The sequence below is a fragment of the Hemicordylus capensis genome, chromosome 1 (genome assembly GCF_027244095.1).
Source record: "Hemicordylus capensis ecotype Gifberg chromosome 1, rHemCap1.1.pri, whole genome shotgun sequence".
NCBI lineage: Eukaryota > Metazoa > Chordata > Lepidosauria > Squamata > Cordylidae > Hemicordylus > Hemicordylus capensis.
In genome coordinates this window covers 227,622,444-227,638,584 of record NC_069657.1, presented here as the reverse complement: position 1 = coordinate 227,638,584, position 16,141 = coordinate 227,622,444, and the positions used below count along the sequence as shown (strand labels likewise).

General features: G+C 41.0%; 1 protein-coding gene across 5 annotated transcripts in view; it reads right to left on the bottom strand.

Moving 5' to 3' along the window:
* ADARB1 (adenosine deaminase RNA specific B1) overlaps positions 1 to 16,141 on the bottom strand; it is a 124,560-nt gene that overhangs the window by 74,265 nt on the left and 34,154 nt on the right. For 4 of the 5 annotated variants that reach the window (XR_008313005.1, XM_053283087.1, XM_053283088.1 and 1 more), the window contains exon 2: positions 5,484 to 5,558. Coding sequence is in view for 3 of the 5 variants with exons in the window: in XM_053283087.1 (XP_053139062.1) it covers positions 5,484 to 5,511 (28 nt within the window). In the remaining 2 variants the exon portion in view is untranslated. Of the gene's footprint in view, positions 1 to 5,483; positions 5,559 to 16,141 lie in introns of those variants that run through there. The other variant, XM_053283086.1, reaches the window with a different exon arrangement.

Here is a 16,141-nt window from a genome sequence, read left to right as displayed (position 1 = left end):
CTGAATTTTACATCTCTCTACAAATCAATACAAAAAGATAAAAAGTAATGGAAAGATTCACATTTGACTTGGCTAGGCAAAGCTGCTATACTCAAAATGAAAATTCTCCCTCGTTTTAGTTTTTTATTTCAAAGTGTGCCAATTTCCATTCCCGCTAATATGTTAAAGGAATGGCAGATTCTGACTGAAACATTCATTCACAAAGAGGAGAGGAGAGCTGGTCTTGTGGTAGCAAGCATGACTTATCCCCTTAGCTAAGCAGGGTCCACCCTGGTTGCTTATGAATGGGAGACGAGATGTGTGAGCACTTTAAGATATTCCCCTCAGAGGATGGAGCCTCTCTGGGAAGAGCAGAAGGTTTCAAGTACCCTCCCTGGCTTCTCCAAGACAGGGCTGAGAGAAATTCCTGCCTGCAACCTTGGAGAAGCTGCTTCTTCCTTGGAGAAGGCTGTGAAGACAATACTGAGCTAGATAGACCAATGGTCTGACTCACTATATGACAGCTTCCTATGTTCCTATGACAAGAAAGCTTGTGCACCTAAGACCATTCTTTATAGATCTACACCACAAGGAGGCTTAAAACTCCCAATCCTAGCCACATATTACGAAGCCTGTCACCTCCAACAATGGACTCATATAATTCAGAACGACACCACTCAATTGTGGGTAGAAATTGAATTATATTCCAGTTCATATTTAAATCAAAGACTACTTGTATTTGACATGGGACAGGTTGCTGAGGCAACTGAGAATCCATTCCTCAGAGCAAATGCTATGGTCTGGAAGTATGGACAAAGAGACGAACCCCACCCTCATCACCACATACTCCATGTATGGATCATCCACTGTTTAGGAAGGCTGAAAAATTTGCCTAGTTTCAGGGCTGAAGAGAACAAGATATTTACTACATTACAGACTGGATTATAGGTGGACAGGATCAGCTGAAAACGGAACTAGGAACAATTAAAGGGACATAGTTCTATTTTTTGCAAGTAAAACAAACCAGTAGAGAAGACACAAGCCCTTCAACCCTAAAAGAGTTTGAATTGCTAATTTCACAGAGTAGTTTTGCTACAAAAGATGGTTTCTAAATTTTACTATATTCTGACACCACAGTATCACTTGCCCGAAATAGGTTTTTAAAAACCATCGGAATTAGACCTTTGTTGCACTATTCCAGATAATTGTTGGCCAGCTTTATAGAAAATACTAGCTTACAGAGCAATTTTTGCTAGTATAAAGGGGAGTGCCCTAAAAGTAATTCATCATTGGCATTTAACACCTGTTAAACTAAGCATAATTAATATAGATCTTTCTCCCAAGTATTGAGGAAATGTGGGGAACGGGGGACTTGGTTTCATATGTAATGTTTGTTGTTTTTTAAATCAGCTTTATCGAACCAAAAAATGTACAGAACTTGGATCACTTATCAGGCCTGATATACAACCTGATCCGGTGCTAGCATTGCTAGGCATACAATTAAGAGAGCTACAAAAAGCCAACAAAGACTAACAGAATTCGGACTAACAGCAGCAGAGATGGAAACTGCATTCCACTGGAGGTGTTTCCAGACTTTGATCACTGACTGGTATGCTAAACTGTGGAAATTAGTATTAACGGCAAAATTAACACAACAATCACAAGTCTCTTCTGAAATTTCTCATTCTGACACTTTCATTATTCCATTATTCACTGGTTCCCACTGATCAATTATGTCAATAATTGCCATCATAGTATAAATGGTTGTTATACTCTTTGGAAAGATGTCCTTATAATATGATAACCTTGTATTGTGTACATATAATTTTATTTCTATTTGTATGTTTGTGAATTGTATTTGTTTAAGAAATTGTCAAATAAACCATAAATGTTAAAAACGAAAAGAAAATGGAAGTCCTGTCCAAATGAGGTGAACAGTAAGGTCTGGCAAAACACTAAGGGATGGCAAGACACTAAGGGATGCAGAAAGAGAGTTTGAGGAACATATAGATAGAAGGGGAATAATAAAAACTTCTTTAAATAATTCAGAAGCAAGACAGCTGCCAAGGAGGCAGTTGGACAGTTAGGTGACAAGGGAGTAAGAGAGATTATGAAGGAAGATGTGGAGATTGCAGACAATCTTAATGAATTATTTGCATCTGTCTTTACTGTAGAGGATACAGAGTATATACCCACACCTGAACTTAGCTTCTCAGGGAGAAAGGCTGAAGAACTAAGTCAAATACAGTTGACCAGGGATGATGTTCTAAACCCTGTTGAAAAATTAACAGATCACCAGAGCCAGATGGCATCCATTTGAGAGATCTTGAATTCAAATGTAAAATTTCTTATCTTCCAGCAAAAATATACAACTTGTTCCTACAATCAGGCTCTATGCAAGAAGACTGTGAATGTATATAACACCAAATTTCAAAAAGGATTTCAGGGGGGTCCAGGACATTATAGGCCAGTTAGCTTAATGTCTGTTCCACATAAATTGATGGAAAACATTATTAAGGCTAAAATTGTTAAATACATTAGAAGAACAGGCCTTGCTGAAGGAAAACCAGCATGGCTTCTGCAAAGGTAAGTATTACCTCCCTAACCTTCTGGAGTTCTTTGAGTGTGTCATCAAGCATGTGAATAGAGGTGATCCAGTTAACATAGTATTCTTGGTGTGGAGAAAGGATTCTTATTCAGCCCAGTCACCAGAACCTTCAACTTGGTTCTGAGGAGTTTTTAATTTTTAAATTAAGCTTTAAATAACAAGCCATGATCTCCAGGCTTATGTGTCATGTAACATTTTTCTTGATTCTACCCTGGACCATCTGCTACTAATTGCTATTATCCTGAGAGACAGTAGTATAAATGGGAGAGCCATTGCGCCTTTTGTTCTACCTATGGCTTGGCCATAGGGTTCAAGGCACTTCCAGATGGCTAGCCTATTTATAAAAGGCTGGTGGTAGCAGCGGAACTCTTCTGGAGGAATCTTGGAGTCTAAAGGCTTGAAAACCAAGATCGTGAAAGCCTGGACCTCCTTCATAAATGGACTTGCACAACGTTTTTGGCAAAGTACCTCATCAGAGGCTCTTGAATAAACTTAGCAGTCATAGGATACGGAGACAGGCTCATTCATGGATTGGTAACTGGCTGAATGACAGGAAACAAAGGTAGGGTTGTGCACAAATTGAGATTCATACACGATTAGAAGAGGAAGTCCAGGCACCTTTAAGAAAGAGGAGAGCAGGTCTGTACCTGCTCCTCTGCCGCTCGCTGTATTTCCTGCTGCAGCATCACTTGCACCTCCCCCGGAGCCCCTCCACACATGTACAGGGACCATGTGCATGACACTGCCACACCATGCCTGGGGGGCATGACACCACAGTAGGAAGCTGCGCCAAGCAGTGAAGGAGCAGATATGGAACTGCTCTCCTTGTTCTTACAAGTGCCTGGACTGCCCCTTCAAATCATGCACAAATCTTGATTCATGAACAATCCTAAACAGAGGGTAGGAATAATTGGACAGTTTTCACAATGGAGAGAAGTAGGAAATGGGGTCCCCTCAGAATCTGTGCTGGGATCAGTGTTTTTAATTTATTCATAAATGATCTAGAAACTGGAATAAGCAGTGAGGTGGTCAGATTTGCAGATGACACTAAACTATTTAGGGTAGTGAAATCCAAAACAGACTGTGAGGAGCTCCAAATGAAACTCTCCAAACTGGATGATTTCTGGAAATCCATCTTATTTATTTTCTCTTTGTAAACTGCTTTGGAAACTTTTATTGAAAAGCAGTATATAAATATTTGGGGGGGGGTGAGTGGATGACAAATGTGATGCAATGTAAGTAAGCATAAAATTATACACATTGGGGCAAAAGAAAACCCAGCTTCACATATACACTGATGAGGTGTGAGTGGTTGGTGATCTTGGGGTGGTTTTCATTGAAAGTGTCAACTCAGTGTACAGCACCTGTGAAAGGGACAAGTTCCATGCTAGGGATAATTAGGAAGGGGGTGGAAAATGTAATTCCTAATATTACTGTGTCTATTCATATCTATAGTGTGGCGACATTTGGAGTACTGTGCACAGTTCTGGTCACCATATCTCAAAAAGGACTTTAAAGAACTGGAAAAATGCAGAAGAGGGAAACCAAAATGGTCAGGGGCCTCGAGAACCTTATGAGGCAAGGCTACATTTGGGGGTTTTTAATTTAGAAAAAAGGTGACCAAGGGGAGTCATGATAGAAGTTCATAAAATTATGCATGGTACGGAGGCATGGAAAGAGCATTTTTTCTCCCTCTCTCACAACACTAGACCGAGAGATCATCCTATGAAACTGATTGTCAAGAAATTTAGGACCAACAAAAGTAAGCACTTTTTCATACAGCACACAATTCATCCATGGAATTCTCTGCCATGGGATGTGGTGATGGCCACCAGCTTGGATGGCTTTAACAAATTCATGGGTTACTTTATTTATTTGCTACATTTATATCCTGCTCTTCCTCCAGGAAGCCCAGAGCAGTATAGATGGTTATGTTGGTTTTCACAACAAATCTGTGAGGTAGGTTAAGCAGAGAGATACGTGACTAGCCAAGCGTCAACCAGTAAGTTTCATGGCTGAACAGGATTTTGAACTCAGGTCTCCCCAGTCCTAGTCCAACACTCTAACCACTACACCACACTGACTGTAGATGATCCCTAGGTTCAGTGGCAGGATGACTCAGAATACCAGTTGCAGAGGAGCAACATCAGGAGAGAGGGCATGTCTTCATCTCCTGTTTGGGGGCTTCCTAGACAATCTGGCGGGCCACTGTGGGAATAAGGATGCTGGACCTGATAGGCCTTGGGTCTGATCCAGCAGAGCTGCTCTTGTTTTGTATGGGTAGATAATAAATTGGGGGGGGGGGAGAACTACCATATCATCTTTGGTTGTTAAGCAAGAAACCATAGCCCACTGCAAGTTACTCAGCAGCATGTTTTTCATTGCACTATACAATATCAATCCTGTATCCCATATTTTGAGCTTTTCTAGAAAGTGAGAGAGCTGACTTTCAAAACGAATGGAAGAAAAAAGCAGCGAAGTTGGGACAGCAGAATGGAACAATGTGTACATTGTAAGGCTTTGAGCACAATTCAGAGAAATTAAAGCAAGACTGAGTCTGGAATTCTTTGCACATTTCTGAATAAGCATGCATAAGATTGGTCTGCATACATAATGTAATCAATAGTACCTATGCCCAATGAGGCATTTAAATCCCATTAATATCTGTGGTACACAGGTGTCCAGGAATGCACCCATTATTTGTGAAAACATTTTATAGGCTCTCTCTGCTATGAAATGACATCATCTCCTCATTTCATAAAACAAAACCACGAGTATCCTCATGATTTCAACTCAGATCTGGAACAAAAGATGAATGAGGAAGCAGTAAACTGTTATAGTGGTACTATGAAGAAACAGTAACCAGTTTTAACATCATGTAATGTACACATCTTACTCATATTCTCTTCATCATCTACATCCATTGTGAAATAGTTCTTCAGGTTTCTTGACTGGTGAAGACTGTTTTTTCCTGAAAGACAAAAGATGACAGATTATATAAAATTAGATTAGATAAACTGATGTGATTATGCCACAGAACTAAGTATATTTTGAGAATCAGCCCAATTAGTTATTCCCTTTCCTAACTCAGAGTTGTTCTGAACTAGCTATAAGCCCAAAGTATTTATTATTTATCTATCCCATCCTTCCTTCAAGGAACAAATAGGGTAGGGGTACCTAAGACCTTCCTATTTCATCCACGTAACAGACAAGAAGTAGGTGAAGTTGAGAGACAGAAACTGGCCCAATGCTATCCAGTGAGCTTTGTGGCTGACTGGAATGTTAGAGAGAAATCGTGGACATGCATAGTGAATGATTTATTGGCTCAACATATTTTTTAAAACAAATTTTATTACATTCAGAGAAAAGATTATATGTGAAAAAGAACAAGAATCATTACATCTCAAACAATCCAGATAGCAATATTATGCCACTGAAAGAGTACATACAAAAAACCTTAACTCAAAACTCCCACCCACCCAACAGTGTCCCAGGTTCCACCACACTTAATAGGACTAAAGAATCAATACAGTGTATATTCAACTTTTGGAGTGTCCAAGATTTATACCAGAAATAAAAAGAAAACTAGAAATGTCTACCAAGTATAGATAACATCAAGTTTACCTGGCAGATTCACAGGGTCTTCATTTCTAGATACATAATCCCAATAACATTGCCATCTTGTAAGAAGTAATAAGCTATGGTCACACTGAGAAGCTTTCAAAGACGTCACCATAATGTGCCATATTTTGGTGAACCATAACCTAACAGAAATGTGGTCTCTCTTCCCACCAATGGGAGCCAATAGTTAGTATGGCTGCTACAGATAATAAATAAAAAAGCTCCTGTTGAGCACCCAGCAATAAATATTGACAAGGAAGTGTAAATAAAAAGAAGCAAAGGAACCTGGATCTGGAAAATATCAGAGAAATATGACGGAACCCAAAGCCAATTTTTTTAACTATGGGGCATATCCACCATGCATTAAAATACAAGCCTTTATAGCTGCATGCTTTCCAAAATAAAAGAGAAGCATTGGACTATATCACGGCCAATCTACTTGGTGCCAAGTGCCATCTGGGGCTCATAAAAAGCCCCTGTTTGTTTGTTTTTAAATCAGATTTTAAATCATTTTTTAAAATTTAAATTGAATTTTAATTTTAAACAAAATTCATTAAAAAGAACCTAGGTCAAATATATCACCATGAATATTAATCATAACTTCTAATTATATTCTATGAACATGTTAAGAGCAGTAATATGGGGATGAGAGATAATGGACCCAAACAATCCTATTCTGCAGGTGGTGTACATTTTATTTGTTCATTTGTTTAACACAATTTAATAACACCCCATACACAAGTCCCTGGGCGGTTCACAATCTAAAAACAATTAAAACATTAACACAAAACAGTTTAAAAGATAGATAAAAACTCTAAAACTTAAATTTTTAAAACTATATTCCAAAAGCCTGACTAAACACATATGACTTCACATCCTTCTTAAAAACATCCAGAGAAGTGGAGGCTCCAATTCCATTAGGAAGCATATTCCAAAGTCCTGGGGGCCTGGGGCAACCCTAGAAAAGGCCCAGTTTTGAGTCGCCACCAACTGAGCTGTGTACATGCAGCACGCGCGCGCGCACACACACACACACACACACACACACACACACACAGACAGTCAAACCCTTGCTCCCTTCTCTCTCAAAAAGTGCAAAAACAAAAGTGGTCAATAAATAAATAGAAGATTTGGGGGGTGGGGGGTGGAAAAGACCTGGCTGAGGAGGAGTCTGGATATAAATGCAAGGGATAGGGGAGGAGAATAGAAAGTGAAAACAAAACAGTGCAACAAAGAAATGTAAGGTCTTGTTGCCCGAATGAAAAGCATTATCAGAAGTGTGCACCTACATTCTAAAAAGGAAACCTATCTCTATCTCTGAATATGTATTACGGTTATATTAGACCACAAGAATGTACTTATACTAGAAAATGATAATTAAATAGAATCTTCCTGACTACTGATTTAAATCATTAAAACAGAGTTCTATGAAATGATCAAATCAACCCTGGTGCCATCTAGTTAAAAGTTTAAATGCATGATCCTTAAAACAATGAAGATGTTAACGAGTTAGATGATACTTTGCCAATAGATACTTTGCCACATTTCATCTATTATTCTAACAGATAGATCAGCAGACCATTAAATTCTGTATGATACAGGTAGATCCCACATTGTTTAGACCAAAATGTCATAAAGTTGGGATATGATTTGATACCACACTTAGAACTAAGGACTCAAAATGTGTTGTAGAGTGGCTAAGATGACTAAACATATTCTTAGTGCATAGAAAGTGGATAATTCGTAAATATTCATAAGATGGAAGAGATGGGCATGTCATTTTATGCAAAAGTTGTAGTCTATTTAAAGGTTTCCCGTATGCATTAACACCACAAATTTAGTGAGGTGGAGCTTTTTCAAGAGGTGAAAGGTGAGGGGTCCAGAGGAAAAACATGACATAAGAACAGCTCTGCTGGATCAGACCCAAGGCCCATCCAGTCCAGCATCCTGGTATTAATTATTATTATTATTATTATTACATTTATATCTCGCTCTTCCTCCAAGGAGCCCAGAGTGGTATACTACATACTTGAGTTTCTCTTTTCACAACAACCTTGTGAAGTAGTTTAGGCAGAGAAAGAAGTGACTGGCCCTGAGTCACCCAGCTAGTTTCATGGCTGAATGGGGATTTGAACTCGGATCTCTCCGGTGCTAGTCCAGCACTCTAACCACTACACCACGCTGGCTCAATTCACACAGTGAATTGCATTTGTGGCCCACAGTGGCCCACCTGACGCTCATGAGAAACCCACAGGCAAGAGGTGAGCATATGCCCTCCCCTCTTTCTGTTGCTTCAGTTGCTTTACTGCAACTGGCTAAAACAACTGGCCAAAAGGATTGGCTACTGGTGATAGTGAAGGAGCTAACACCTCGTTCCATTTGTCTCAGTGTTCTAGACACTAACCCATTGTTGTGGGTTAGCGTCAAAGAGAAACCTTTAAAACATGTATTAGTTGACTGGCATCATGATATAGTATTAAATCTGGAGTCTGAGCCGTCCTCTCATTGTAGATGGATGTAAAATCAAAGTCCCCCTGCCTTTTTGCCATAATTTAAGGAGGGAAATTGTAAACAAGATGTAACTCTTGGGAATAAAAATAAATTTTTCCAAGGAAAAGTCATCTTTATTGTCCGTAATCTCTGCAAACAGGAAAGTTTAAGATATTTCAATTACATAACAGTGACCAGTGAGGGCAGCGCTGAGGGGTGGCAAGAGGTGCCTTTAAAAATAAATTAACAGGTGCTTACCAATGATAGGGCAGCACCTGCAAGCTGCCTCAAGCAGCAGCACTCCACCCGAGATCCGGTGCAGGGCAGTGGCGTGGTCCTAGCCTGTGCGCATGTGCACAGTGCAGAGGCAAGTGCACGCACAGAAGCTCCATGCACACGCAGAGGCCAGGGCCATGCTTCCGCCCCGCATGGGATCTCAGGTGGAGCACCACTGCCTGTGACAACTCACAGGTGCTGCCCTAACACTGGCAAGCATCCGTTAATTTATTTTTAAAGGAGCTTTGCGCCACAACTCCTCCAGCCCGGCACTGCCCTCACTGGCTGCTACTGTTGAATAATATCCTTCTTGAGAGAGTCAAGACGGGCCTTGTGGTTTAAATCTATAAGACTATCATCCATAGGTATCCAAATCCTTAACGTTTTCTGCTTATAGGCTCACTTAAAAGCATTAGTAGAGCAGAGGTAGGCAACAGTGGCATCAGATATGGAATAATGTCTTATTTTGATGAGTTGATTTTAAAACCAGAGGCTCTTTCAAAATGAGACACAATTCCATTCAACTCAAGTAAAGCCGACTGCAGATTAGACATATATACTGTGAGATCATCTCCAAATAAATTTACCTTGTGTTCCAGACCTTTATCTCTATATTCTAAAATTGCTGAGGAGCTTCTAATAACCTCCACTAGAGGTTTTACTGAGAAAGCAAAGAGGGCTGGAGATAATGGGCACGCCTGCCTTGTACCATGTTGAATAGAAATTTTAGAAAATTTAAGATTATTAATTTTAATATGGGCTGTTGCTGGGGCATATATGTTAAACTACAGATCTGAATTTGTGCCCAGACTTAAGTCTTGTAAAGGAGTTCTTGTAAATAATTAGCCCAACACATCCTGAGTCTTTTTACTTTTCCATAAGGCAACAGATTTAGCCAATTTAGGTTTGCTAAAATTGTTTTATTGCTTATTGATCATTAACTCTGGGAATAGCTGGTTCCCCCCCCCCCTTCATATGAAGTAATCACATTTTACATTCCAATGTAACTGTTTCATGTGTCTTATTTATAGCTAAGTATGAGTCACAGCATGCTAGGGCAACCGTAAATGGGTTTTAAAAACACTGTTCTAGATTATAAATGACAGCACTGAACTCTTTAATGGCATGTCAACAGTATAAGCATACCACACACTTGGGAAAAATGACTAAATAGAAATATCTGTAAAAAGCATTTATCAACATCAAAAGTTGGCTATATCTCTAGAGCACAATGGATTTTCAAATATTTTTGTTTATACAGGTGCCCTCTATAAAGATGCTCTTAACATTAATGGTATTTGGCATGATTTGAAAATAAATACTTTTCTATTTACAATGACGTTCTGTAAAACGTAATTAGCAATGGTATAACTAGCAGCATATATTTTGATATTTTGTATACCTCATTCTTTTTATCAAAAAGTTGAAAAGACAGAATTTTTGTATAAATAGCTATCTTGTGAAAGCAACCTAATTTCTTAGCACAAGGGTGGGAAAGCTCAGTTTGCTTGCATTTTAGTGGCAGCAGTTTTCAGATCCTGAATTTTAGCATAGGAATTAAAAGCAGGAGAAACAACATTTTGTTTCAATATGTATAATGTCAAGAAAAGTGTAAGATTTATATGAAAGTTTAAAAAATTAAAACTGAAAGTCAGAACTATGTAAAACCTGGAAAATTGAATATTTCCACTTAATTAATAAATTTGTGCTTAACAATAACATCTCTCAGAATTATAGTTTAATTTTATTTAAAGTTAACAACCAAATTAAAAAGTTTAGTTGGTCATTTGTCCTTTGACTGTTCTGTTCAATGAAGCTGAAATCACCACCATCAAAACCTCTATAAGTGATGTAACATACAATATGACAAACTAGCTTAACCCACGCAGATCACCTGTGTGCTAGTACTTGATTACTCCCTTCACCTCCTGCCACAGCCACCCTCACCTCGGAGATCTCTCCACCCTCACCTGAGCCGCATTCCTGCTCCTCCTCCTCCTCCATCCGGTTGCTTCCATCCCCCTCACCCATCTTGGTCACTCCTCCATCATTTTACTCCATCCCTCTCACACATCATGGCTTCTGCGTTGCTGGTGCCTATTGCCCAAGCTGCAGCCTCCATCTCCAGAGACCTCTCCACCCTCACCACAGGAGCAACAGTGGTTAACTGGGCCCTTCCTCGCTGCTGCCACTGCCACCGCCATAGCCACTCGTTCCCCTCAGGCGCTGACAGGCCCAGGCCCATCCCTTGCCTGTCTGCCTCCCTCCACTAATGACCTCGGTGGCCCCAAACAGCAGCAGCAGTAGACCGGGCCCTTCCTCACTGCGGCCAACCCCATGTCCGCTCGTTCCCCTCAGGCTGCTGATAGGCTCAGGCCCATCCCTTTGCCCTTCCTTCTTTCTCTATTCCCCTACCTTCTTCTTCTCTCTTCCCATCACTCTTCCCCCTGTCTTTCTTCCCCTCCCTTCTTTTTTCTATCTCTCTCCCTTCCTGAGTTAACAGATCTTGTTAATCTTGTTCCCTCATCCCTGCTTGCTTGGTAGGTTAGGCTGAGAGATACATGACTAGCTCAGAGTCACCCAGTGAGTTTTGTGGTTGAATGGGGATTTGAACTCAGGTCTTCCCTGTCCTAGTCCAACACTCTAACCACTATGCTATGCTGGGGTGAACTGCCCCTTTGCAGCTCACAAATAAAGTTTCCTTTTACTGAGTCAGACCATTGGTCCATTTAGGACAGTACTGTCTATGCTAATTGGCATTGGTTCTCCAGGGTTTCAGAATGAATCTTCAAACAAACAGCCCTACCTGCAGATGCCAGAGATTGAACTCGATGTCTTCTGCACAGAAAGCATATGCTGACGTGCACTGAGTGATAGCCCCTAAAGAAGCACAAGCAGAGGGTGTGGCTGTGAATGAGTGAATTGGACTTGAAGCAGCAGCAGGGAAATGGAAAAGTCAGAGGACAATAAACCATGTGTCACTTAGACACCTCAAACATCTCCAAGCAGATGGTCATTCTCTCACACAAATATTTGCGTACTACTACTGCCTCCCCTCCCCAAGACCCCTAGTATCTACTGCTAGGTATTTTTAAAAGAATATATATTTTTAAAAAAACTTCCTCAAAAGTAAATATATATATATATTGAGTAATCTTCCACCCAGCATATTTTGATTTTGTCCACAAGGTGGTGATGATGTGCCAGTAAAAATAACTCTGATAATTAGAATACTGACAAGGAGGAACTCAGCACTGGTAGAAAGTAACACTCATTGGAAACAATGGGTGTTGAGTCATAGAGCACTGCTTTCCTGCAGCCCAGCCTTCCTCCCACAGCTGTTTACACCCATGTAGGGTCAAAGGCAGGGCTCAAGTCGCCTGCATGCCCTTGCACCATATGCAAACCAGTAATTTCAACATTTCACCTCATTTAACTGGAAACAAATAGAAGAGCATCACTTTGAATTTATTTTATCTCTTATCAGCATTATAAACACCTCAGACTTAATTTTCCTTGCAAAAGCAGAAAACTCAACCATCTCAGATAGTTTCCTTTCAAGTCGATGGAAAGGATAGAAGTTCTGTGCACACAAAGGAACACAGAGCAATATATTTGTTTGAATACCAACAATCTGTCAACCACCACTTCAACCAGCAAACACTTTTAACGGACAGCACTAGACCTTCATTTAACTATCAGCTCCTGTAATGGCTGCTGATCAGCACATTTTTTATTTTTTTTGTTAGGCTGATTCTTAGCTAATACTTCTCCAAAAGATGCTTTTTCAACAGTAGCTACATAGAAATATCGTGCACTTTAATCATCTCTCTCTTATGAGTTTGTATGCAACATGCACGTATCGTTCTATAACTATGAAATCCTTATTACCAGTTGGCATCTTTATTATATAGCTGATTATTCCTTCCTATTATTGGATCATTACTGGATTTGTTGAAAGAAAAGTCTCAGTATTTATCGGAGTCTGGATACTACTTTAAAATGGATGGAATCTTCTTTGTTCATTTTCTTCTTCATACAAGATTGGAGACATGTTTCTGCTGTTGCAGAACCAGAGTGCTGAAAACTCGAACATCTCTTGTGCGTAAGTGTAACTGGGCACACATGGGCTATGAACCCAGGCTGCCCTTGGCCTCAGAAGAGAGACTGCCGAGGGCTCCTCACCTGTCACCCCCTGCTGCTCAACTGCTGCTTCTGCAGCAGCCCCACGAAGCCAACAGCCCGCTATGCACAGCCTGGCCTCCTGAGCCAATACCAGCCTTGCCCCTCTCCTCCTTCCACTACCATTCCCCAGTCAGCCACATAGCAGTCAGCGGATGCGTGGGCTCTTTCTTTACTCTCTTGAGCAAATGAAGAGAGGAAGAAGCCCATCCAGTTGTTTACTTCTGTGCAAGCCAGCTGAGAAATGGCAGGCTCACATGTGCCCTGATGCCAATGATGCAACACATCAGCATCACCTGATACCAATGTGTTGCATGGTTGGCATCAGGGTGCAAGCTTCATTTCCCAGCTGGCCCACACAACAGTAAGAGGCCGGATGGGATGCTTCCTCCTTTCTCCTTGTTCTTGAGAGAAAAAGAATTAACTAAGCTACTTACTTCAGCCAAGCCAGCTAGGAAATGGTGGCAGCAGCAGGAGGGAGAGTGGCAAGCAGGGGTGGCGCCATGGGGGCTAACAGCAGCCTTTCCATGGGAATGGCAGTTGCAGTGAGTGGGGCCTTGGGGGTGAGTGAGCAGTGCCAGGGACAGCTCAATCCCCCCAACTCCCCCCCCCCAAGAGGGGGAAGGAACTCTTCTGACATATTGGACATGGGCTGCTCCAGGGCTATTTATTATATCTGTACACTGCCCCCAAACTTCCATCTCCGGGCAGTTTACAACAACATCAAACCAGAAATACAACCCTTAAAACAAATTTAAAACAGAGTCTAGTTAAAAAGCTGGGTGATGCCACTGGGAATGGGGGAGTTGGGCAAAGGATCCCTTTGTAATCCCGCAGTCTCTCGAAACATGCATGCTGCATTAGTCAGGATGTCAGTCAGTGTTCTTGTCTTATCCTTGCTTTTTTATTGTAGCTTGTGTCTTAAATTACTTTGAGGGTAGGTGGGAAGGAAATGAAAAATACATATTTTCAAAATATACATCTAGTATGTGCTGTGACTTTCAATCCAACAACCGCTGGGTCTTATAAAAGGCTTTTCTTCCTCTTTTCTTTTGGTATCATGCCATATCGTAAGCAATAGGGAGGGACAATCTTTTTTAAAATCTTTTGTTTGCTGTAAGCACTATTAACACCTTATACGAGAAGATTTTGAAATAATGTTCATTTGTTTGAGCACATCCCCTTGCTAGCTCTATTTTGTCATGAACATCTGAACTACACCTCCGTCAAATGAAAATATGTATTTAATCCTAGGGTGAAACAGAAGCGAGTCAACAGCCCCCGATCTTTCTAGGCAGCTCTGACTTACCTTAGTCCTGGGCCACAGGAGAACCTGCTATACTGGGCCCCAGAGCTAGCAAGGGCCCCTACAGGCTCTGTGCAGGAGCAAAAGGCTGCAACCCTATGCATACATACATGGGAGTAACCCCACTGATGAACAGGGTTTACTCTTGTTGTAGAAACATGTATAGGATTGGGATGCCTCTCACTGTGTGTGTGTGTGTGGTGTGTGTGTGTGTGTGTGTGTGTGTGTGTGTATGAGTGCGTGTGCATGCATGCATGACTGGTGGTGAAGGAGAAATAGCTGGGTAGCCAGGTAATTGTAGCCAGGAGAAATGTAAAGTAATAACAGCAAGGGATATTATTGTCAAACAGTAGTTCTTGCTGGTAGACTTTGTATGTGGGAAGAACCCACATACAGTGTGCTGGGCCCAGAAAATCCTGTTGGCACTCCTGCTTCAACCAGTGATTTGTTCCTTATGTGAAGACAAGTCAAGTGATTGATTGGTTAAGTGCCATCAAGTCTGTGTCGACTCTAGCAACCACATAAATAGATTCTCTCCAGGATGATCTGTCTTCAACTTGGTCTTTAAGATCTCTCAGTGGTGCATTCACTGCTGTCGTAATTGAGTCCATTCACCTTGCTGCTGGTCGCCGTCTTCTTCTCTTTCCTTCTACTTTCCCCAGCATTATGGACTTCTCAAGGGAGCTGGGTCTTGTGTCCAAAGTATGATAGTTTGAGCCTGGTCATTTGTGCCTCGCGTGAAGTTTCTGGATTGAGTTGTTCTATGATCCATTTGTTTGTTTACCTGGCTGTCCATGGTATTCTCAAAAGTCTTCTCCAACACCAAAGTTCAAAATCATCAATGCTTTTGTATCTTGCTTCTTCAAGGTCCAGCTTTCACATCCATAGAGTGTCACGGGGAAAACCACTGTCTGAATGATTCTAATCTTTGTAGGTGTAGACATGTCACAGCATCTAAATATCCTTTCCAAGGCCTTCATTGCAACCCTACCAAGTGCTAGTCTGCGGCTTATTTCTTGACTACTGGATCCTTTAATGTTGACAGCTGATCCCAAAAGGCAGAAGCTATCCACCACTTCAATGTCTTCATTGTCAATTCTGAGGCTGGTTGCTGTACCCGTTGTCATTAGTTTAGTCTTCTTTACATTTAATTGTAGTCCCATTTTTTCACTGTGCTCCTTGACCTTCATTACTAGAGCATGCAGATCATCCGCATTCTCAACTATCAGAGTGGTGCCATCAGTGTAGCACAGGTTACTGATGTTTCTTCCTTTAAAACCACGCTTATCTTCTTCCAATCCAGCTTCTCTCAGTATATGTTCAGCATATAAATTGAATAAAGAAGGAGAAAGTATAAAGCCTTGTTTTACTCCTTTGCCGATCTGGAACTAGTCTGTTTCACCATGTTCTGTCTGGACTGTGGCTTCCTGCCCTGTGTACAGGTTTCTCATGAGAACAACGAGATGTTCTGGGATGCCCATTTTCCTAAGGGTATTCCACAACTTGACATGGTTGATGCAATCAAAAGCTTTTCTGTAGTCAATAAAGCACATATTAACTTCTTTCTGGTATTCTTTGGCCTTCTCAATTATCCAGCATGCATCAGCAATGACGTCTCTTGCTCCTCGGCCTTTTCTGAAACCAGCTTGAACTTTTCCATTTTAACATCAGGCTCTAAT